The 24,713-nt window shown below is 37.2% G+C and overlaps 1 protein-coding gene across 1 annotated transcript in view; it reads left to right on the top strand.

Annotated features, from left to right (window-relative positions):
* Positions 1-24,713, top strand: part of DNAH14 (dynein axonemal heavy chain 14) — a 746,387-nt gene that overhangs the window by 188,356 nt on the left and 533,318 nt on the right. The window contains 4 exon segments of the mRNA XM_053712788.1: positions 923-1,094; positions 5,120-5,224; positions 5,309-5,427; positions 13,657-13,731. Of these exon segments, the coding sequence (XP_053568763.1) occupies positions 923-1,094; positions 5,120-5,224; positions 5,309-5,427; positions 13,657-13,731 (471 nt within the window).

Here is a 24,713-nt window from a genome sequence, read left to right on the forward strand (position 1 = left end):
AAACATGCGTTGCTTAGCAACAGGTCCATGGCATAGCAATATCAATGTTTTTGTCAACCCAGTAAACAATTATTAAAGGGACATTAAACACCTCAAGATATTAATATAAATTGTTTAATTACATGAAGTAAAACAACTTTGCAATATACTTTCATTATTTATTTTGTTTTCCTTTCCTGTAATTTAATTCTGAATATTGTGGGCTTTCCAATTCATGTTAAATATGGAAGTGCAGACACAGCTATTTTCCACACAGTCTTTGGTTGCACACTCTTGTAAGCCATTTATAACCATTCCTATTTGGCCTCAGCAGAAAAGGTAACCTCAGTTACAATATGGCGGCGCCCACTGCTTTATAGACATTAGAATATTACCCTTATTTATTGATTATTTAAACAACTAATAACATTTGTTTTTAAAAATAATAATTATTTTCCGGCTAATCTTTTCTTTGAATACAACATTCAAGTGATAATGTATGTAGTGCTTAATGTCCCTTTAACAATGACTCTGTGCAATTTATAATATGACAACTCTTTCATTTCTATGTTACACTGTATAGAATCAAATATTTCTGGTACCCTATGCTGTCTGTTATTTGATTTATTACGCTAACTCCCTTATTCAGTATTATATGCCATGAATCCATGCAGATATAAAGCTGTAATTTATGAAATATTATCTTGATTTTGTTTTTAGAAATAAAGAAAAACATCCATTGTTACCTAATCGGTAACATTTATCATAATCCCACAATAAACTATTCAACACGATCTGTCCAGACTTCTAAACCTGTGCACTTTCTACAATCCCCCAAACACATTTAAACAAGGAAGCAATATTGTACGTGTTCAAATTTTATTGTTTGGATTTCTTGTATATTTTTGTCATATTTTGCTCTCTTGATTTAATAACAAAACAGGCAGCTCCCGGCAGAAGCAAAGCTTTTCTATCAAGTGGATAGTACCTGGAAAGAGATAATGGCTCATACAAAGGATACTCCAACTGCTCTCAGAGCAGCCATCGCTACCGGGCTGTTGGATACGCTGCAGACAAACAACGCTCACCTTGAGAAGATTTTAAAATGCCTGGAGGTATGTGCAAGTGAACAGTAAACGTGAGACCCTAATACACAGCAATCTATTAGCAAAAGTGAAATCAAACTCATTCTGTGATTGACACTATTCAATTATGTTTTTTAATTATTATTATTTTAGTTTGTTAGCCTTGGGCAAATTTTGTATTACACTAGAAGGAAATATAAAGTTAAAAGGTAGCAAAGGGATTTAAGTTTTCTATAGTGAGAAACCTGCAGAAAAGATATATTCTTTTTTTTAAGCAGACCCGGCAGATCAGATTCAAACTATACAGTTATCTTATGTATATATTATCACATTTTAAAAAATGTATAACAAAAATAGAAGGATTTATCCTCAGATACATAAGGGTCTTTGGGTATATTTATATAACTTTGATCTGTGCATAGGGGCTCCCATGAGCCTCTACTCAAATACATGCACATTTATTTAAAGGGATACTAAACCCACATTTTGTCTTTCATGATTCAGGTAGAGCATGCAATTTTAAACAACTCTCTAATTTACTACCATTATCATTTTTTCTCCATTCTCTTGCTATCTTTAGTTAAAAAGCAGGCATTTACAACTTAGTAGCTGGCCCATTTTAGGTTCAACACCATGGATAGTGCTTGCTTATTGGTGACTGACATTTAGCCACCAATAAGCAAGCATAACCCAGGTTCTCAAGCAAAAATGGGCCGGCTCCTATGCTTTGCATTCCTGCTTTTTAAATAAAGATAGCAAGATAACGAAGAAAAAATTGATGATGGGAGTAAATTAGAAAGTTGCTTAAAATTGCATGCTCTATCTGAATCATGAACAAAAAAATTTGAGTTAAGTATCCCTTTAAGCCAGGTGGTCACTATTACCACCAAGGTATTCCAACCTACAATGCCTTGCATTGACTTTTTACCTATTTTGTGACGTTACAGCCTTAAGTTCAATGTTTTATTAATGTGAATTTTATGTAATGGATCAGAACACAATAGTCTTGTAAAGTGAAATGAGAAAAATATATACATAAAACTATTTTTTAGAAATAGAAAACAGAACATTGTCATGTGCGTATGTATTCACCCCCTTTGTTATGAAGCCCATAAAAAGCTCTGGTGCAACCAATTACCTTCAGAAGTCACATAATTAGTGAAATGATGTCCACCTGTGTGCAATCTAAGTGTCACATGATCTGTCATTACATATACACACCTCTTTTGAAAGGCCCCAGAGGCTGCGACACCTAAGCAAGAGGCACCACTAACCAAACACTGCCATGAAGACCAAGGAACTCTCCAAACAAGTAAGGGACAATGTTGTTGAGAAGTACAAGGCAGGGTTAGGTTATAAAAAAATATCCAAATCTTTAATGATCCCCAGGAGCACCATCAAATCTATCATAAGCAAATGGAAAGAACATGGCACAACAGCAAACCTGCCAAGAGACGGCCGCCCACCAAAACTCACGGACTGGGCAGGGAGGGCATTAATCAGAGTTCCACAGCAGAGACTGGAGTATCTGTACATAGGACGACAATAAGCCGTACGCTGTGTGGCCAGAAGAGTGGGCAGAAGAAAGCCATTACTTTCAGCAAAAAAGAAAATGACACGTTTTGAGTTTGCGAAAAGGCATGTGGGAGACTCCCATAATCTATGGAGGAAGGTGCTCTGGTCTGATGAGACTAAAATTGTACTTTTCGGCCATCAAAGAAAACGCTATGTCTGGCACAAACCCAACAAATCAAATCACCCAAAGAACACCATCCCCACAGTAAAACATGGTGGTGGCAGCATCCTGCTGTGGGGATGTTTTTCAGCAGACGGCACTGGGAAACTGGTCAGAGTTGAGGGAAAGATGGATGGTGCTAAATACAGGGATATTCTTGACCAAAACCTGTACCACTCTCTGCGTGATTTGAGGCTAGGGCGGAGGTTCACCTTCCAGCAGGACAATGACCCCCAAAAACACTGCTAAAGCAACACTTGAGTGGTTTAAAGGGAAACATGTAAATGTGTTGGAATGGCCTAGTCAAAGCCCAGACCTCAATCCAATAGAAAATCTGTGGTCAGACTTAAAGATTGCTGTTCAGAAACGCAAACCATCCAACTTGAAGGAGCTGAAGCAGTTTTGCAAGGAGGAATGGGCAAAAATCCCAGTGGTAAGATGTGGCAAGCTCATAGAGACTTATCCAAAGCGACTTGGAGGTGTGATTTCCGCAAAAGGTGGCTCTACAAAGTATTGACTTTAGGGGGGTGAATAGTTATGCACATTGACTTTTTCTGTTATTTTGTCCTATTTGTTGTTTGCTTCACAATAAAAAAAAAAAAAACATCTTCAAAGTTGTGGGCATGTTCTGTAAATTAAATGATGCAAATCCTCAAACAATCCATGATAATTCCAGGTTGTGAGGCAACAAAACACGAAAAATGCCAAGGGGGGGGGGGGGGTGAATACTTTTTGTATATAGGGGCTTTATTTTAAAATGAAGCTTTTATAGCACAACCCCCCAAGCTTAATATGTAATGTATCTCTAAACGTCCTCAAAGGACCATTTACCACTGATCTATTTAGGTTGAGCTGCTGTCTTTTGGATCTATTTTCTCCCAAACTGGGGGTCTCATAGCAGTATATTGCCGACATCTTAACTGTTCATCCTTCACTCTCATTTGTATGTGACATACATTACACAGAGATCTGTTGGAGTGAAAGGCATCAAATGCAACCAACCCTGCATAAAGGCCATAAAATGCAAATTCTAATTAAGGGCCCAATTCTCTAATATTTTCTGGGCCGGTGAGATTATCTAAGAAGTCTTGTCAGTACTGTGATGCCCCTCAAACAACTGTAGAAAGGCCAATTGTAGCTTGATAACTGTTTGTCTGACTATGCAGGGTTCAGTGTGAAAGAGAGAAGCCTTCATTACCTGCTGGGGAGATTTTTATAATCAGGCCCTAAAACAGTATACGTGGTTCTTTAATTAAAGGGACACTCAAGTCAATATTAAACTTTCATGATTCAGATAGAGCAGCAATTCTAAACAATTTTCTAATTTACTTTCATTAACAAAATGTGCACAGTCTTTTTATGTTTACACTTTTTTGAGTCACCAGCTCCTACTGAGCATGTGCAAGAATTAACAGAATATACGCATTTGTGATTGGCTGATCGTCACATGATACAGGAGGAGTGGAAATAGACATAACTGAAATTTGTCAGAAAGAAATCTACTACTCATTTGAAGTTCACACTATGAGATTTTGCATTGTCTTTTTATCATGCATTTGTTGGTTATGCAAATCTACTGTATTTACTGGTCCTTTAAAGCTTTTGGAGTGAGCTTTGTCACGTTTTTGTCCACCAGGTAAAGGAACTGATAATTTTTGTTAATAAATTGGATAAATATATCTAAAGCAATTATTGCCCTTTTTGGAATTTCCCGAGCCCAAAGGATAACAGTTTCAGTTTATTGGCAATATCTGAAAATATCTTAAGAAATAATAGTTGTAGGTATTAAAAAAACAATACAAAGGAGTTTATTTATCATGAATTGAATGCCTCAATCGGTTGCAGGTTCGCTAATTTGATACCGCAACTGATATTTATGAAGCAGCGGTTTAAACAGCTGCTTCCTAAACCCTCTCCGCCAACTTAGAATTGGTGTATTAGGCGTAAGGCGTATAAGTAGGTTGCGCAAGAGTTGGGGGGGGGGGGGGGGCATTGGATGAGCAAACCTAAATATAGAGAAGAAATGCACATCACAGTCTGCAATTAAATGCAGACAGGTTCCCAACATCTGAATCTGGTAAATATATATACTGTATATACATTGCAGTAATATACTTCAGAGTCAGAACACTGTCATTGTTTGTTATCAAATGGGCATCTGCTTTCATGATCAGAGTTGTTTTGTTTATTCATTTTGTTTTTCATGATATTGTTGTTAATTTATTGTTATAAAATTGCCTTTCATATTTATATAGTTTTGATTGTCACAAGTCTATTTTCTAAATCATTTATATATTTGTTCATTCCTTTCCATTTACAGGATTTTCTAGACATCAAAAGAAAAGTTTTCCCAAGATTTTACTTCCTAAGTAATGATGAGCTTCTTGCTATTTTGTCTGAAAGCAAGAACCATAATGCTGTGCAGGTAACTTATCTATGTATTGTAAACTTGTTTCCCTAAATTAATGCTGGATATGTGTCTATTAAAATTGTATTTTTTATACCTTAGCCTCATCTGGTGAAGTGTTTTGAGAATATAAGATATTTAGATATCCAACAAACACAAAATAGCCCTCCTGTAGTAGTGAGGATGAGATCTACAGAGGGAGAAAGAATTCCAATGCCTAAGTAAGTTTTTCTTTCTTCCTTTTCTTTCTCGAATGAGTCATCATACTTGAAATTGCTCTATGATGCTTATTAAAGAACAGTAATTAAACAGGCATTTTTTTACACAAAAACATCAAAGTAGTTTAAAGAGGCATTTTATGTTTTAATTTGGAACTTTGTAATATACATTTCATTAAGAACGTTGCTCAGCTGCTGATTGGTTCATATCCTCTGTAAATGTGCTTGTCTGACAGGCAAGAACAGTGCATGTTCACCAATCAGAAGCTTACAAGGCTCTGAGATTGGCACACAATGCACTATTCTGGTACCAATCTTAGATTATTTAAAACAAAAATTAAAGGGACAGTTAACACCAAAATTGTTATTTTTTTTAAAAAAAGATAAATAATGCCTTTACTACCCATTCCCCAGATTTGCAAAACCAACATTGTTATATTAATATACTATATAACATTTAAACCACTAAACTTCTGACTGTTTCTAAGCCACTACAGACATCCTCTTATCACATGCTTTTTTATTTGCTTTTCACAACAAGAGACTGCTAGTTCGTGTGAGCCATATAGATAACATTGTGCTCTCTCCCGTGGAATTGTGGCTGACACAGCGCTAGTTGGCTAAACTGCAAGTCAATAGATAATAAATAAATAGCCATGTGATCAAGGGGCTGTCAAAAGAAGATTATATACAGGTCAGAGAGATAAAAAGTATATTAACCCCTTAGTGACCACAGCACTTTTCCATTTTCTTACCAGGGCTATATTTAGATTTCTGCGGTGTTTGTGTTTAGCTGTAATTTTCCTCTTACTCATTTACTGTACCCACACATATTATATACCGTTTTACTCGCCATTAAATGGACATTCTAAAGATACCATTATTTTCATCATATCTTATAATTTACTATAATTTGTTTTATAAAATATGATAAAATAATGGGAAAAACACACTTTTTCTAACTTTGACCCCCAAAATCTGTTACACATCTACAGCCACCAAAAAAACACCCATGCTAAATAGTTTCTAAATGTTGTCCTGAGTTTAGAAATACCCAATGTTTACATGCTCTTTGTTTTTTTGCAAGTTATAGGGCAATAAGTACAAGTAGCACTTTGCAATTTCCAAACTATTTTTTTTTTTTCAAAATTAGCGATAGTTACATTGTAACACTGATATCTGTTAGGAATCCCTGAATAACCCTTCACATGTATATATTTTTTTAAATGAAGACAACATAAGGTATTAAACTTGGGGTATTTTGACTCTTTTTATGCAACCATTTTACCACCAATCTATGCCAAAGTTTGAAAGAAAAGATTTTTTTACAAAATAGCAATTTAAGAATACATTTACTAAGAATGTTTAGGGTTACTGCCAAATAACACCCCACATATGTGTTCAGCAACATCTCCTGAGTACAGTGATACCACCCATGAATAGGTGTGTCGGGTTCTCTGGGGGCTAAAAGGCCTTATTTTTAGGGGGCGCATTCCAGTTTTCCAACTTGGAATTTTCACATCTGACATCATGCACCCATGTCCTATTTGGGACATTTCTGAAGCCGGACAATATAATTTACCCCCATCAATGCTGGCATTTTAACACTTCCCATGCAATAAATCAACCACCAGTCTTTGTCAAACTTTTGGGTAATAATTTTTTTGTGTTATTTTTCACACACAGTGTACTTTAGGCATGGATTCTCAGTTCCTGTTATGTGTTACTGAAAAAAACACATCTCAATATGTGTTCAACAACATCTCTTGAGTACAGTGATACCACCCATGAATAGGTTTGTCGGTTCTCAGGGGGCTAAAACGCCTTATTTTTAGGGGGCACATTCAAGTTTTCCAACTTGGAATTTTGACATCTGTCAACATGCACCCATGTCCTATTTGGGACTTTTCTGAAGCCGGCCACCCCCCATCAAACCATATATTTTTGAAAAGTAGACACCCTAGGGTATTTGAAATGCTGGTATTTTAACACTTCCCATGCACTAATTCAACCACCAGTCTTTGTCAAACATTTAGGTAGTCATTTTTTTTAGTTATTTTTCACACACGTACTTTAGGCATGGATTCTCAGTTCCTGTTATGTGTTACTGACAACAAACACCTCAATATGTGTTCAACAACATCTCCTGAGTACAGTGATACCGCCCATGTATAGGTGTGTTGGGTTCACTGGAGGCTAAAAGTCCTTATTTTTAGGGGGCGCATTCCAGTTTTCCAACTTGGACATCTGTCATCATGCACCACATCAAACCATATATTTGTGAAAAGTAGACACCCTATGGTATTTCAAATGGTGGTATTTTACCACTTCCCATGCACTAATTCAACTACCAGTCTTTGTCAAACTTTTGGGTAGTAATTGTTTTGTGTTATTTTTTACACACATTGTACTTTAGGCATGGATTCTGAGTTCCTGTTATGTGTTACTGCCACAATATGTGTTCAACAGCTCCTGAGTACAGTGATACCACCTATGCATAGATTTGTTGGCTTCTTTGGATGGTGCAATGCCAAACTTCTGACATGTGTTTGTGATTTTTTTTCACATTTAACATATCTTCTTTGCCTATCTTCTTTTTGGGGGCCTTTATACATACCCCGATTTATTTGTTTCCCATGAATGTGCATACATTTAAAAACTTGACACCCCAATGTATTGTATATAGAGTGTTTCGATGCCTTTGTTGCAACCGTTTTAGCCAAAAGAATTGGAGAAAGTGTATGGTGGTAATTTTTCAATTTTCATTTTTACACACACACATTGCTTTTTGACTATGATTTTGTAGAGCCTGTTGTAACTTATTGCAAGAAAACACTCCAGGTTGTTTTCTGCAAGACCCCCTGAGTACACCCATACCCCCCCCCCACCCATGCATAGGTTTTGGTAAAATACAGCACCAATTTTAGAACTTATAAGAAATAGAGCAGTGAAATTTAAAAATCTGGCAGAGTAAAAGTAAAAAAAAAAAAAAAAAAAAGACAGTAACAACTCCCCCCCCCAAAAAAAAAAAAACACAACAGCAAATGTAATTTTTTATTTACCAGTGTGTGATACCGCTTGAAGCAGTCCCCAATGCAGAGTCCAGGCTGTCCAGTGCAATCAGGACAGTAAAAGGTGGTGTCCTTTCTCTGCCCCTCTTGGTACAGATTGCATTTTTTTTCTGAGGATTCTGCTTCGCCTCCATAGGGGGGATTTTGAAAATAAAATGGGTAGCCCAAAATCTGCTTTCTCCTATCACCACCTGGGGAGCAGATGCATCTTGGTACAAAATCCCCAAAATGATCTGGAGCTGAAACTGTACAAAAATCTGTTACATTCCAGGGTTTGCTTTTTTGAACAACAAAAAAGCGTTGTGGGTTGCAATCTGCATTACGTAAATTGCAACCTTTTTGTACCAGGCCGTTGTCTCCCGCATAATTAGGTAGGACTGCAGCAGCTGATCTGCTAGATCAACCCCACCCATATGCCATTTATAAGCCTTGATGCACACTGACTTCATTGTGCTCTCAGCTCTGCCACGTACAGAGACATCCACAGTACTCTCTGTGTGGATGGTGGTAAGAAGGTACACATCCTTCTTGTCTCTGTACTTAACTGCCAACAGCTCCTCTTAGCGCAGAGCTGAGGTCTCCCCCCTTCGTAGCCGGGTTCGTGCAATTTGTCCTGGAAACCTGTGCGGTTCTTTCGAATTGCACTGCAAGCTACTGTATCAAAACAATACAGTAGCTTGAACAAAAGGACACTTGTATAAATATTGTCTACATACAAGTGGTACCCTTTGTTCATCAGAGGTAAAATCAGGTCCCAGGCAATCTTTCCAGTGGTTCCCATATGTTCTGGGCAGCCTGGAGGGTCAAGGTGGATATTCTTTCCCTCATACACCCGGAAGGCCTGAGTATAAGCTCTCACAGAGCTTATACACATTTACCCCATACCTGGAGTGCTTGGAAGGAATATACTGCTTGAATCCCAGACTTCCCTTATACCGCATCAGGGATTCATCCACACATATATTCCTTCCAGGTGTATAAGCCTCTGCAAACCTGGCAGTAAAGTGGGAAATCAGGGGGCAGATTTTATACAGCCTGTCAAACTGGGGATGCTCCCTAGGAGGGCACAGGCTGTCACTGAAGTGCATGAAATAAAGAATCATTTCATACCTCTTCCTCGACCTACTCTGGGAGAAAATGGGGTTAGAGCAAATGGGGTTACTGCTCCAGTAGGAGCGAATAGAGGGTTTCTTTATGATGCCCATCAGCAAAGTCAATGCCCAGAATTTTTTTAATTCTGGCACATCGATGGGGGCCCATTGCTGCTTTGCCATATATGAGTCTGGCTTTGCAGCATGGAACTGATGGGTATATAAATTAGTTTGGGCGACAATGTTCCCCAATACATCATCGCCCAGAAACACCTCCATAAAGTGTTGGGGACTAAATCCTGCCACATCCACATTGATGCCAGGATTTGCAGTGAAGGGAGGGATATCTGGCCTCTGGTGATGAGGCGTTACCCACTCTTCAGCAGCAATGGCAGCTGGAGCAACACGTCTCCTTCTGGCAGTGGGGCTAGCAGCCACAGATACATCCCTATCAGTTGAGACTGTATCTAATGATGTATCTGAGCATATGGCAGGGTCAAAATTGGGGTCTGAGTCAGACATAGAGGCGTCTGACTCTGACGCAAAGATGGCATACACCTCTAAAGGCACTATATGTTTTCTGTGACATCATTTATTTTTATCTGTCACAGAGAAAAAAAAAGACTTAAAAAAAAATCAACACAAAATTTAAATTTAAATTAACTAAAGGGCTCTGAAAAGAGTCTTTGGGTCTCATAAAAATTACTAAACTAAATGAACCCCCTAAGAAAATACACAGAGAGCAAAAAGGTGCTGCTGTGCTTCTGCCAGTGATTTATAGTGATCACTGGCAAGCTAGGAGTTAATTGCTCTGAAAAGAGCCTTTGGGTCTCACAAAATATTACTAAAAAAATTAACCCCTAAAAAAATGCATAGAGAGCAAAACAGTGCTGCCGTGCTACTGCCAGTGATAAATAGTGATCACTGGCAAGCTAGGGGATAATGGCTCTGAAAAGAACCTTTGGGTCTCACAATTTTTAACAAATAGATCTCTCTCTCCTAAACACAGATCTCTCTCTCCCACAAAAACGCAAGTGAGGAGAGGGAGGGAGATCCACACTGGTCAGAGTCCATATTTTCTAATATTGACATGATCAGACAAATGGAATATTTTATTTTCAATTTTTTTTTATTGTGGCAAGCTCAGATTGGATGACCCTAGCCTGCCCCTATGATGAGGCAGGCTAGGGACACCCCCAGAAGCCCCATGATGCACTGGGCATCGCCATCTTTGAAGCCACATGGGGGAGGGGGGCTAAATGGGCACTATATGGGGCTATTTTATTGAAAAATAAATATATTTTTATTATTTTTTTAATATATTATATTATTTTACTAAGTGCCTCGACCCACCAATGGTTTCCGATGCTCTGCCTGACTGCTGGGCTCCACGTGAAGTGAAACCGGAAGTGATCACTCCGTGGTAGCAATTAAAACGGAGCCCGGCAGTCAGGAACAGTATTGCAGGATGCATCAACATTGAGGCATGGCTGCAATACTGTTTGAGCATCCGGAAGCTATATCGATTGCTTCCAGTTCTCAGATTACCCAAGGACGTGTCAGGCACGTCCTTGGTCCTCAACTGACACCCTTTGTAGGACGTGCCTGACACGTTCTCGGTCGCCATGGGGTTAATATAACTGTTTTGGTGTTGCAAAACTTGGAAATGGGTGATTAAGCGATTATCTGTCTACCAATAAACAATAACAGAGTTACTGGGAAAACTATGGTGGATTCCAATCTTGTTGATTGTGTTTATAGGCTGTTTTACAGTCTTCAATACTACTTTTTAGCCATTTCCATTTTGGAAAAATATCAGATTGGATATTAGGTAGTACACACATACAATGCATGGACAGCATCAGGTTCGACGATCACATTCCATTTGGCTATAAGTTATCAACTAAATACTGACAGCAAAACAGACACATCAACTTCAACAACCAAGGGGCATTAAAAACCCACAGATTGACTGATACCAACACATCTGATGAAAGATAACGATAAAAAGGTGGCGCTACCTACGTGTAAAAAAAAGCATTGGCTTTTTTTGATAATTGAATTGCACCAAATAAAGAGACTGAACATGTCATCATCATCAATGAAATATAATTTAAATGTAAGAGCACAAATAAAACATATCTACAAGATATTTACAGTTGCAAAATCGATACAGATATCAGTACCTATGTACACCTACCAGTAAATGACATTAAAATATATATATTAATACAAAATAAACACCATTCTATACAATTGCAAAACACACACATGGAGGCCTATTTATCAATGGTCTTGCGGACCTGATCCGACAGTGCGGATCAGGTCCGCAAGACCTCGCTGAATGTGGAGAGCAATACGCTCTCCGTATTCAGCATTGCACCAGCAGCTCACAAGAGCTGCTGGTGCAACGCCGCCCCCTGCAGACTCGCGGCCAATCGGCCACCAGCAGGGAGGTGTCAATCAATCCGATCATACTCGATCGGGTTGAATTGTGGCGATTCTTTAGACCGCTGCTTCATAACTGCTGTTTCTGGCGAGTCTGAAGACTCTCCAGAAACACGGGCCCTCAAGCTCCATTCGGAGCTTGATAAATGGGCCTCATGGACTCAATTCATCCTATTTACCCACCATAGAAGGAATTGCTCACATCTCTGGTGCAGGTCATGTTACTTCTGAGGTGGGGAGAAGATGCAGAGAGAGAGAGGAGACTGTTTTTCTGTGTATTAATTCTGGTGTTTGCTAATTGACAGCCATTATCGTTCATTAAAGGGGCCTTTGTGGGTAAATTGAGATGGAATCTTGTGGCAGTTATCAAGCTCAGCTTTGTTTGACTTAATACGATTGTGATTACTTAGATAAACTACGACCTCTATTTTTGGGCTATATATCTCCTTCATAGTTATAGCTAGAATGACTCTTTAAAGGGACAGTCAAGTCCAAAAAAACCTTTCATGATTTAAATAGGGCATGTAATTTTAAACAACTTTCCAATTTACTTTTATCACCAATTTTGCTTTGTTCTCTTGATATTCTTAGTTGAAAGCTAATTCTAGGAGGTTCATATGCTAATTTCTTAGACCTTGAAGACTGCCTCTAATCTGAATGCATTTTGACCACTAGAGGGCATTAGTTCATGTGTTTCATATAGATAACATTGAGCTCATGCACGTGAAGTTACCTAGGAGTAAACACTGATTAGCTAAAATGCAAGTCTGTCAAAAGTACTGAAATAAGGGGGCAGTCTGCAGAGGCTTAGATACAAGGTAATCACAGAGGTAAAAAGTGTATTTCTATAACAGTGTTGGTTATGCAAAACTGGGGAATGGGAAATAAAGGGATTATCTTTCTTTTTAAAGAACAAAAATTCTGGTGTTGACTATCCCTTTAAGTGTGAAACGAATAACATGAAATGTGTGTTGCATGACTAGGTCTTCATAGGTTACTGGCTGGTGATGATGCATACAATTCTGTTGTTGTGGGACACATTTCTACAAGATTAGGAAGAAAAAGTTGGTATAGTAAGCAAAAAGACACCAATTTTTTTAAAGGAACAAAAGTGCAAATAACAAACAAATAAAAATTCAAAGATAGCGTACCTAGAATATATTGGTTTATTTCATAGATGCATATGCCATAAGGCAGTAAGATCCAGGGTGAGGGGGCACCCTACCATGGCCGCTTTGTGGGGCCCCTATATTTAATTTATAATATGGTGAGCCATAAAGGGGTCAGGGCATACTGAGTGAGAGGAATTAGGGGCTGAGCTTAGGTGCCCAAGAAATATGTACCAGGACCGTGCAAATAGTAAGGGTGGCCTGGTAAATTGTCATAACAAATGGTCTGCTGTCAATATGGTAACAATCTATTTGAGAACACCTACATCCTCAGGAAGGCCAGTAGTTACTCAGCAAACAGTGAATTCAGTGCTGCTAAGCACTATGGGTAGAGATATGCAAATGAACCTCGCTTGAATTGTTCAGAAATTGCTACCAGTTCCATTTATTATGGATTAGTATTCAGAGTTCAATTATATCAGTGCTTGCCATTACCAATTGTCTCTGTTATAGAAATATCCGCGTAAGAGGCCCTGTGGAACAGTGGTTGGGAAATGTGGAGAGCAACATGTTTGATGTTGTAAAAAGGTAGGTGTTCCATGTTTTTTCTCATTAATATGGAAAGTGTTTTGAATTTATATTATTGTCTATTAAACACCATTTCAAACAAAGGGATATAGATGAGTAACAGCACATTTTACCTATTTATTTTAATAGTTTTAATATGTAGAATATTAAAGGGATCTGTACACACATATATTTTATCAAAGCCCCGCCCAGTGAAATATCTGCTCCTCACCAATGAAATGCTAGAATTAGGAGAGTAAATACAAAATGGCCGGCACTACACACTCTTTAAAAATTATATTTTCTATTTGCTCTTGACTGTTTATGACTGGGCCAAATAATGATGCCATGTGAATGTTACTATGAGTTCCATCCATTTGCTAATTTTCATGATTCAGGTAGGGCATGTGATTTTAACTTTTTAGTTTACTTCAATTATCTACTTTGTTTTGTTCTCTTAGTATACTTTGTTGAAAAGGATAGCTATGTAGGCTCAGGAGATGCTGATTGGTGACTGCACATTTATGCCTCATGTTATTGGCTCAACCAATGCATTCAGCTAGCTCCCAGTAGTGTATTGCTGCTGCTTCAACAAAAGATACCAAGAGAATGAAGCAAATTAGATAATAGAAGTAAATTGGAAAGTTGTATGAAGTTGTATGCTCTGTCTAAATCATCAAATCATTTTTTGGGGTTTCATGTCCCTTTAACTATTCATGTGCTAATATTTACCACAATTGTTTCTTAATTTGTACGTAATTGGCTACTGTAAGTGATACTATATTTAATGACTTTTTAAAATCTAATCTAAAAATATGAATTGACTTGGTATAGATCTTGTTTAAAGGGACATAAAAATGCAAAAAGAAAATACTGTAATGCACTATTGCTTGCATATGACTGTCTGTTAAAGCAGTGATGTGCGGTGACTTCAGAGGCTGGTGAGGCAGTGTCTAGGAATCGGATACGCCTTCATTCTTTAGATATCCTTTGTTGAAGAAATAGCAATTGCACATGGGCGAGCCAATATCTATATGCAGCCACCATTCAGTATCTACTGAGCATATTTAGATATGAATTTCAACAAAGGATATCTGATTTTCTTCATTCTTTTGATATCCTTTGTTAAAAAGCATATCTAAATATGCTCAGTAGCTACTGAGCATATTTAGATATGATTTTCAACAAAGGATATCTGATTTTCTTCATTCTTTTGATATCCTTTGTTGAAAAGCATATCTATATATGCTTAGTAGCTACTGAGCATATTTAGATATGAATTACAACAAAGGATATCAAAAGAATGAAGAAAACCAGATATCCTTTGTTGAAAATCATATCTAAATATGCTCAGTAGCTACTGAGCATATTTAGATATGCTTTTCAACAAAGGATATCAAAAGAATGTAGAAAACCAGATATCCTTTGTTGAAAATCATATCTAAATATGCTCACTAGCTACTGAGCATATTTAGATATGCTTTTCAACAAAGGATATCAAAAGAATGAAGAAAAACAGATATCCTTTGTTGAAATTCATATCTAAATAAGCTCAGTAGCTTCTAATCATATTTAGATATGCTTTTCATCAAAGGATATCAAAAGAATGAAAAAAAATCAGATATTAGATGTAAATTTGAAAGTTATTTAAAATTGCATGCTCTTTCTAAATCATGAAAGAAAACATATGGGTTTCATCTCCCTTTCAATGGTGTCTTTGAAAACTGGTCAACTTAGTAAACATCTGTTTTTAGTCTAAAGGATTGTAACAGAAACTCTTGCCAGATAACAAAATGCTTGCTCTGATTATGAGATCTAGAAATCCAGGCCCATTAAAATATGTTTCTACTGAGCTGGTCTGTTTTCTTCTCCTAAGCGCATTGCGGGCACGCGCTATTGAACTCAATGTAGCTCGCTCCCACTCTGGTCTGGTAGTGGGAGCAAGCTACATTGAGTTTAATAGCACGATCAGGCCGGCTGTGATTAGACAGCATGCCCAGATGCGCTTAGGAGAAGAAAACAGACCAGCTCAGTAGAGCCAGGAGGGGCATTCTGTTTTTGCTGCAAAATATCTATATAACCCTTTGTTTTAGAAACATGGTGGTAAGCTAATGTTATATAATTCTGCACTATGTGCAGAATTATATAATATTATTTGTTATGTTTACTGTCCCTTTAAAGGGACAGTCAAGTCCAAAAAAAACTTTAATGATTTAAATAGGGCATGCAATTTTAAACAACTTCCCAATTTACTTTTATCACCAATTTTGCTTTGTTCTCTTGGTATTCTTAGTTGAAAGCTAAACCTAGGAGGTTCATATGCTAATTTCTTAGACCTTGAAGACTGCCTCTAATCTGAATACATTTTGACCACTAGAGGGCATTAGTTCACATGTTTCATATAGATAACATTGAGCTCATGCACGTAAAGTGACCTAGGAGTGAGCACTGATTGGCTAAACTGCATGTCTATCAAAGAACTGAAATAAGGGGGCAGTCAGCAGAGGATTAGATACAAGATAAATACAGAGGTAAAACGTGTATTATTATAACTGTGTCGGATATGCAAAACTGGGGAATGGGTAATAAAGGGATTATCTTTCTTTTTAAACAACAAAAATTCTGGTGTTGACTATCCCTTTAAGTTATTTTAAGGGGTCATGGACTCATGGGCTATAATATTCACACTTATAATGTGATATTATAATGGTAATGAGTCAGATAAATATTGCTAAAATGAGAAAATATAGTTCTAAAACTCAAAACTAAACAATTGAAGAGGGGACTCATATCTTTCTAAACTAGAATCTTTTTTTTTTTTTTTTTTTTTTTTTTATAGTTTTTTATTATTCAACATAAAAATAAATGACAATCCACCAAAACATTGTGACTCGTATCAGTACAAGATATTCATACTGTAGTATAACATAATTAGCAGCATAACATAAAAATAAAGCAAAATCATGCCGAAATGTCACATAAATTATACTTTTCGTTAGTCAATATGCTTAAAATCATCTATAGAAATTCTGAGATAATATGGACTAGCACCCATCAAAGAAAAAACATCCAAAAAAAAATAAAATACAAAGCATCTCCAACAACTTATATATTACTTCGTATATGGATATCGATATTTACTCAGCATACTTTCTGATACTATGTTTCATCACAGATACTTATTGATTCTTATTCCCGGCGAGCCGGTGTCTCTCCTATCTAATCATATGGTCTAGTTGCGAAAAAAGGAACTCTCTAAATTATTTTCAAACCAATTTGGCTTGCCATTTCTAAATCACAAAATCAGACATTTTAACCCTAAAAAGGAGAAAGAGGAGGGGAGGAAACCAAAAAAAAGGGAGGGCGGGAAAAAGGAAAAAAAAAAAAAAAAAAAAAAAATTCGTGGGGGCCCTCCGGATCCGAGGAGCTCTACCTTAGGAGCGGAAGTTCATACCTTTATGGAATATCTCTATAATTCCTTATCCAGGAGTCGGGAAATACTTGTAGCAAGACTAGCTCAGCAAAGCTGATAGAAGAAACAAATGGAGACAGGATCCGTCGCTGGAGTTGTAATGAATAAGTCTTAATAATGGGTGCCCATTCTAGCAAGAAAATCTTGATTTTTTTTTCTGAAGCCTGTGATAGATGAAATGATTCGTATATAATTTGGGATTGTATCCCTTTAAGAATTACCCCCAGGCTGGGAGACGTCTTAGCAATCCAGGATTTGAAAATATTGTATCTAACAATTAATATAATGGTATTCAAAATCCGGATTTTTAAATCTGACATGGGATTAAGTATCAAGCATATTATATCTTCCAGCGAGAGCGAGTAAGCCCCATTATGTTGCCTATTAAACCAGAACTGAACTTTCTGCCAAAGTTGTTTTATTTTAGGACAGTACCATAACATGTGCATGAGATCTGCTTTGCCATATGAACACCGCGGGCAATCGGCCTTTTTAAGCGGATAAAATTTCGCTAGCCTGGATGGAGATAAATAAAATTTATTCATTAATTTAAGATGAGATTCTTTCCAGCTTACCGAGATAGGGTAGTTGGCTATTAACTCAAGGCTACGAGAAATCTTCTCTTGATCTATTGTAGAGATACAATTTATCCAAGAATTCACCAGATTTTCGCTCAATAATATGCCCTGTTTGGTGAGCATTATATCGTAAATTAGAGAAATCGATGTGTCTCCAGCTATGAATTTTTCAATACAGATTTTGACCTCGGACCACTCAGATCTACTTAAAGAGTACCAATTTTGGGAGCTAACATAGTGACGAACCTGGAAATAGGCGAATTGATTCCCCGTGCCTAGCGAATATTTTGAGACAATAGTTTCCCAAGAAAAAATCTGAGATTGATCATTCAATAACTGATAAATATCCTTAAGACCTCTGTCCTGCCACTCTAAAAATACTTTTTGATCTATTCCAGGCCTGAAAAGCGGGTTACCCCTAATGGGTAGAAAGTCTGAAAAAAACGGATTCAATTCTAATATAGGACAGAACTTCTGCCAAGCATAAATCGGGTTTTTGAAGGATTGTAATATAGAAACTTTTTGTGGAAGTTCTTGTATCGGGCAGTGTAAAAGAGCCTTCAGTGACCATGGGTTAATCAATCGAGATTCAAAATCAAAAGAGGTAACCCTATTCGATTGAGCTAGCCAATCTATAGCTATTTTAAGTAGTGTTGCGATATTGTAAAGTCTGATATTAGGAAGAGCTAGACCAGCATTAGAGAATTTTTGTGACAATTTTTCCAATGATATACGTGGTTTTTTAGCTTTCCAGATGAACTTGGAAAACCAGGAATTCAATCTGCGTACATCTTTGTTTGTTAAAATTAATGGCAGGTTTTGTATAGGATATAGAATCCGTGGGAAGATTATAGTTTTGATCAAATTGACGGAAGCAGATATGGATAAAGGTAAAGCCTTCCATAAATCAAGATCTTCTTTGATCTTCTGGAAGAGCGCATCAATGTTAGCTGAATACCAGTGTTTAGGATTTTTATGAATCTCCAGCCCCAGATATTTTATGGCTGAAACCGTACGAAACATTAAATTAGTTTGTCGATGAGTATCTTTGCCTAGCCACATAAATTCACTTTTATCTAAGTTGGACTTATATCCCGCAAAGGAGCTGAATTCCTCCAATGTATTTATGACCTTGGGGATTGAGTCTCTAGTATTTTGTAAACAAATTAGAATATCGTCCGCGTAAAGTAAGACTTTTAAGTTTGGGTCTAAATCTGGTATCCCCGGCAATATTTCTCTCAATCTGGTTGCTAGCGGTTCAAGAGCAATGTTAAACAAGAAAGGTGAGAGGGGGCAACCCTGTCTTGTTCCTCTCTCTAAAATTATCTTAGGAGAAAACGTCCGATTAACCAGGAGAAAGGATTCTGGCTTCCAATGAATTTTCTGAACAAAGTGTAAAAAATTTTCTGCAAAGCCAAATTTGTCTAAGGTTTTAAATAAATGAGTCCAAGCAATGCTGTCAAAAGCTTTGGCTGCATCCAAAGTGAGAACTGCGTGGTCATTAAAATTAGTTCTATCTTTGAACTGATCACTATTCCAGATATAGTCTACCAAGGTAGTTAATCTCCTAATGTTTTTAGCTGAATTTCGCGTGGTCATAAATCCGACCTGATCGGGATGTATAAGTTTATCCAAGCACCCTGCAAGTCTACAAGAAATGATAGAAGTTAGGATCTTGTAATCCGCGTTAAGGACTGAAATTGGTCTATATGAGGCTGGATCTTCAGGGTTCTTTCCTTTTTTCAGTATTAGTGATATGTTTGCTGCAGCGAAAAGACTTGAAATTGGTTTGTCGGTAGTATAGTAGCTGTTAAACAATTTCTCTAAGATTGGCGTTATTTCTACTGCTAGACTTTTGTAAAACTCCGCAGGAAACCCATCAGGGCCCGCGGTTTTGTTCAATTTAGACGCATTAATGGCTCTTAATATTTCTTCCGGAGTGATCGGGGCATTCAGGGCATCTAATTCTTCCTTCTGTATCTTAGGTAGAGTGACTTTCTCCCAAAAATTTTTTTGATTAGTAAAATTGCATTCCTGTTTGGAATATAATTGCTTATAATAATTAAAGAAGACTCCGCGTATCTCTTCTGTATTGGTATATCGCGAATTTCCTTCTTTAACACTAGAGATAAAGTTCTTCCTTTTCCTGGCTTTAACCAATCTGGCTAAATTTTTAGCTGAGCTACCGTGAAAGCTCCTGAAATATAGATTGGTTTTAGCCTCCTCTTCTAGATGTTTTTGAGTCAGGAATATGTCCCTCTCTTTTCTATGGGTTATATACCTATTCCAGTTACTACTGGAGCGATCTCCATAGTATTTTTTATAGGCTTTTTTAACCTGGTTAATAAGTTGCAGGTCTCGGGCATGTTGTTTCTTATTTTTAATATCTAGAAATGCCATGATTTCACCACGTAAGACCGCTTTTGAAGCCTCCCAAAAGGTTTCAATCTTATGAAAATAAGAAATGTTACGTGTACTGTAATCCTTCCAAGACTGTTTTAACCATTGACAAAATCTAGGATTATTATAAAGATAACATGGATAATAAAAGGTCCTAGGCCTTTTAAATTTACTGCTGTCATGGCATCTCAAAGTTAAAGATATGATTGAGTGGTCCGAGGTCACAATCTCCCCAATTCCAGCCTCTATTTTAGTAATCGAGAGTGACTCGGCAATTAAAAATAAATCTATCCTGGCAAAAGTCCTGTGAGCTTTGGATTCACATGTAAAGCTCAATAGATCCGGATTAAGGCATCGCCATATATCAGTGAGATGTAATTTACGACAAAATCTAGTAAAATATTTGGAGCTTCTCCTAGTCTCTGGAAGGTTCTTCTGTGAGAATCTATCTACTTCTGGGCACATGGCCATATTAAAATCTCCACCTAATATGAGATTCTCTTTTATGTAAGGAAAAAGTTTAACTTTAACATTTTCCCAGAAGTCCCTACAGAATTTGTTAGGGCCGTACACATTACAAAGCACATATTTAGTATTATTAATCATAATTTGTAATAAAATAAACCTTTCAGTCGTATCCGTCTCCACTTGTATGATCTTATAATCCAGCGATTTGCTGATCAATATTGCCACACCACATTTTCTCCTGCTTGAAGGAGAGGCAATTACCTCTCCCACCCATTTTATCTTGAGTTTTGCGACTTCCTGCTCTGTAAGATGGGTCTCTTGAATAAAAACAATATCTGGTTTTTGTTTCGCCAATAGCTTGATAATCAACTTACGTTTCATAGGCGAGACAATCCCGCCTACATTCCAAGATAAAAATTTAATGTCCACTACCGACTCTTAGCGGATCAATCAGAAAAAGGTTTCCTCTTACGGACCCGGAGGGGGGAAAGTCAATAAAGAGCAGAAAAATAAGAGGAGGAGGATAAGCAGGGAAAAAAAGCAAAAAAAAAAAAAAAAAAAAAAAAAAAAAAAAAAAAAGAAAACCTTTGAAAAATATCAAAACAGCAATCCCTAACACTTCTAAACATACATCCCTCAGAAAAGAGATAAGAACTTTAGGATCTAACTCACCCTTCATTTTATAGGGGCCAAAAGTAAATCTTACATAGCTGAGCAGTCAACTATTTATCATTTATAAATTTTTTTACCTCCCCGGCTTCTCGATAGATTTTTCTGGCACCGTCCTGCTCAACAATTATGCTAGCAGGATATACCATCCATGCATTGAAGCCTTTATTAATAAGTTGCGAGCAGAGCGGTGCCATTATCTTTCTTTTTGAGGAGGTTTCTACCGAATAATCTTGGAATAATAAAATTCTATTGTTTCCAAACAGGAGTGGTTCACTTCTTTTTTTGAATAATCTCAAATATTCTACCTTGTCTTGATAATTCAGAATTCTAAAGATGCACATTCTATTTAGGCGAGATCCCTCTGACTGAATATTTTTAGGGCCCGTTCTGTGGGCTCTTTCTATAACAATGGGAAGCCTCTGCTGAGGGAAACCTAGGGCCTGGGGCAATGTGTAAGATGTAAAATGATATAAATCCTGGAATTCCTGGGTCTCGGGGAGGCCAATAATTCGAATATTATTGCGTCTGGAACGATCTTCCAGGTCGTCCAGACGCAATTGCAGATTGGCAATTTTAGAGTTCTGTTTAGTTATAATATCATCTTGAACATTGGCTTGATCTTCTAACTCAGAAACTCTATTCTCCATTTCAAGCATTCTATTAGAGAATTGTTTGACCTCTACAGAAAGGCTAGAAATTACCGATGAAATCGTGCCCAATTCAGCCTTTATTATCTCGAACTGTGGGGTAAATAAATCAGTTAGATGAGTGATTAGCATCTGGGTGTCATTTATATTAGGTAATGTCTCACTAGAGCTGTTCAAACTGGGATCACCCAGCTTGGCTTTTTTGTCTTTGCCTTTAACAGGCATTCTGGGCGAAGAGGATTTAGCTTGAGTGACAAAACATATGGGTTTCATCTCCCTTTCAATGGTGTCTTTGAAAACTGGTCAACTTAGTAAACATCTGTTTTTAGTCTAAAGGATTGTAACAGAAACTCTTGCCAGATAACAAAATGCTTGCTCTGATTATGAGATCTAGAAATCCAGGCCCATTAAAATATGTTTCTACTGAGCTGGTCTGTTTTCTTCTCCTAAGCGCATTGCGGGCACGCGCTATTGAACTCAATGTAGCTCGCTCCCACTCTGGTCTGGTAGTGGGAGCAAGCTACATTGAGTTTAATAGCACGATCAGGCCGGCTGTGATTAGACAGCATGCCCAGATGCGCTTAGGAGAAGAAAACAGACCAGCTCAGTAGAGCCAGGAGGGGCATTCTGTTTTTGCTGCAAAATATCTATATAACCCTTTGTTTTAGAAACATGGTGGTAAGCTAATGTTATATAATTCTGCACTATGTGCAGAATTATATAATATTATTTGTTATGTTTACTGTCCCTTTAAAGGGACAGTCAAGTCCAAAAAAAACTTTAATGATTTAAATAGGGCATGCAATTTTAAACAACTTCCCAATTTACTTTTATCACCAATTTTGCTTTGTTCTCTTGGTATTCTTAGTTGAAAGCTAAACCTAGGAGGTTCATATGCTAATTTCTTAGACCTTGAAGACTGCCTCTAATCTGAATACATTTTGACCACTAGAGGGCATTAGTTCACATGTTTCATATAGATAACATTGAGCTCATGCACGTAAAGTGACCTAGGAGTGAGCACTGATTGGCTAAACTGCATGTCTATCAAAGAACTGAAATAAGGGGGCAGTCAGCAGAGGATTAGATACAAGATAAATACAGAGGTAAAACGTGTATTATTATAACTGTGTCGGATATGCAAAACTGGGGAATGGGTAATAAAGGGATTATCTTTCTTTTTAAACAACAAAAATTCTGGTGTTGACTATCCCTTTAAGTTATTTTAAGGGGTCATGGACTCATGGGCTATAATATTCACACTTATAATGTGATATTATAATGGTAATGAGTCAGATAAATATTGCTAAAATGAGAAAATATAGTTCTAAAACTCAAAACTAAACAATTGAAGAGGGGACTCATATCTTTCTAAACTAGAATCTTATACTACTGTGTTTTATGTGGGAAGCATAGTTTTAAAGTGCCCCTTTCTCCTAATCCACATTGCAAGGAGGTTAAAGGGACGGTAAATACCTTGAGATTTTTCTATATTGTTATGTATGCACCCTGCTGACTTTACAAGGCTAACCCTGCTACATTTTACTTTACTACTCCAATTACTTCTATGATAACATTTGCTTAGTTCCCATGTTATTCTGGGTTGAAGACCAGCGTTGGTAGGTGTCTGGAGCACTACATGGTAGGAAACAGCGCTGCCATTTAGGGCTCTTGCGGATAACATTATTGCAATACTGCTGTCATATAGTGCGCCAGACACATGCACGCTCCTTCACTAAATTGCAATATCATGTCCCTTTAACTCTATAACAATCCTTAAAATCTGTATTTTTTTTAAAGGCATCAATTACTCCCACTATTTTACCTTGATAGAATACTGCGATACTGAACATAAGATACGACAAGGACAGAGATAAAATGTTACAGGAAAAAAACAAGATAAACTTTTTTTAAACATGACAATAAAGGAGGATTAAGGCTCATATAGAAATGATTATATAAATAATATGTTATAATAGACCATTTTTGGGGGGTAATAACCTACACTGTCCATTTACGGTTTTCACACAGGAGACAAAATGACATTTTTATAAATCCACTGCTACAATTGCTTACAGTTCCCCAGGCCATAAAGGATGTAGCTACAGCGAATACCCTGGAAGGTAACTGTTTCCCCAAATAAGTATGTTCTAAGCCAACAATGTCCTTGAAACAACTTGCTGTGCTTTTCATCTTAGCTCAGGTTCTCAGCTCTCAGAGACCAGCAATCTATCTTATATAGGAGCAAATCCCTGGAGGAAGTAATGTCTCACAATAGGAAATATGACAATTCTAAAAATCTTCAATCCCATTCAGAGCACAACTGAAAGTATCTCAGCAACTGCTAAGGAAGCCCACATGCTCTTCTATTCTTTCACTAGGACACTGATGAAATCCCATTGCAATTACCTTTTCCAAGTGCCAAATATATGGCATGTCAATCTTGTCACATAAAGAGGAATATCAGACATGTTTCTGAAAACACAAAGCAGCACTTGCTTAATTGTTAACCTCTTCATTGCCACTGATTAAAATACAGAAATGGCAATGAAGAGGTGTTACTAAAACACATAAACAGGCTTTTCTTTAGAAGATAATTTACAGGAAGGTAAAAACACATTTTTGTTCTAGTAATATGCACTCACCATATTCTTTTACACTTACATTTAACCCCTAGGCTATCAGAGATGACTGCACAGCTGCCAAAAGCTTGTTTTATGGAAGGACAACTACAAGGGTGCTGTCTCTTTAAAGGGAACTTAAACA

This window comes from Bombina bombina, chromosome 4 (assembly GCF_027579735.1).
Source record: "Bombina bombina isolate aBomBom1 chromosome 4, aBomBom1.pri, whole genome shotgun sequence".
Classification (NCBI taxonomy): Eukaryota; Metazoa; Chordata; class Amphibia; order Anura; family Bombinatoridae; genus Bombina; species Bombina bombina.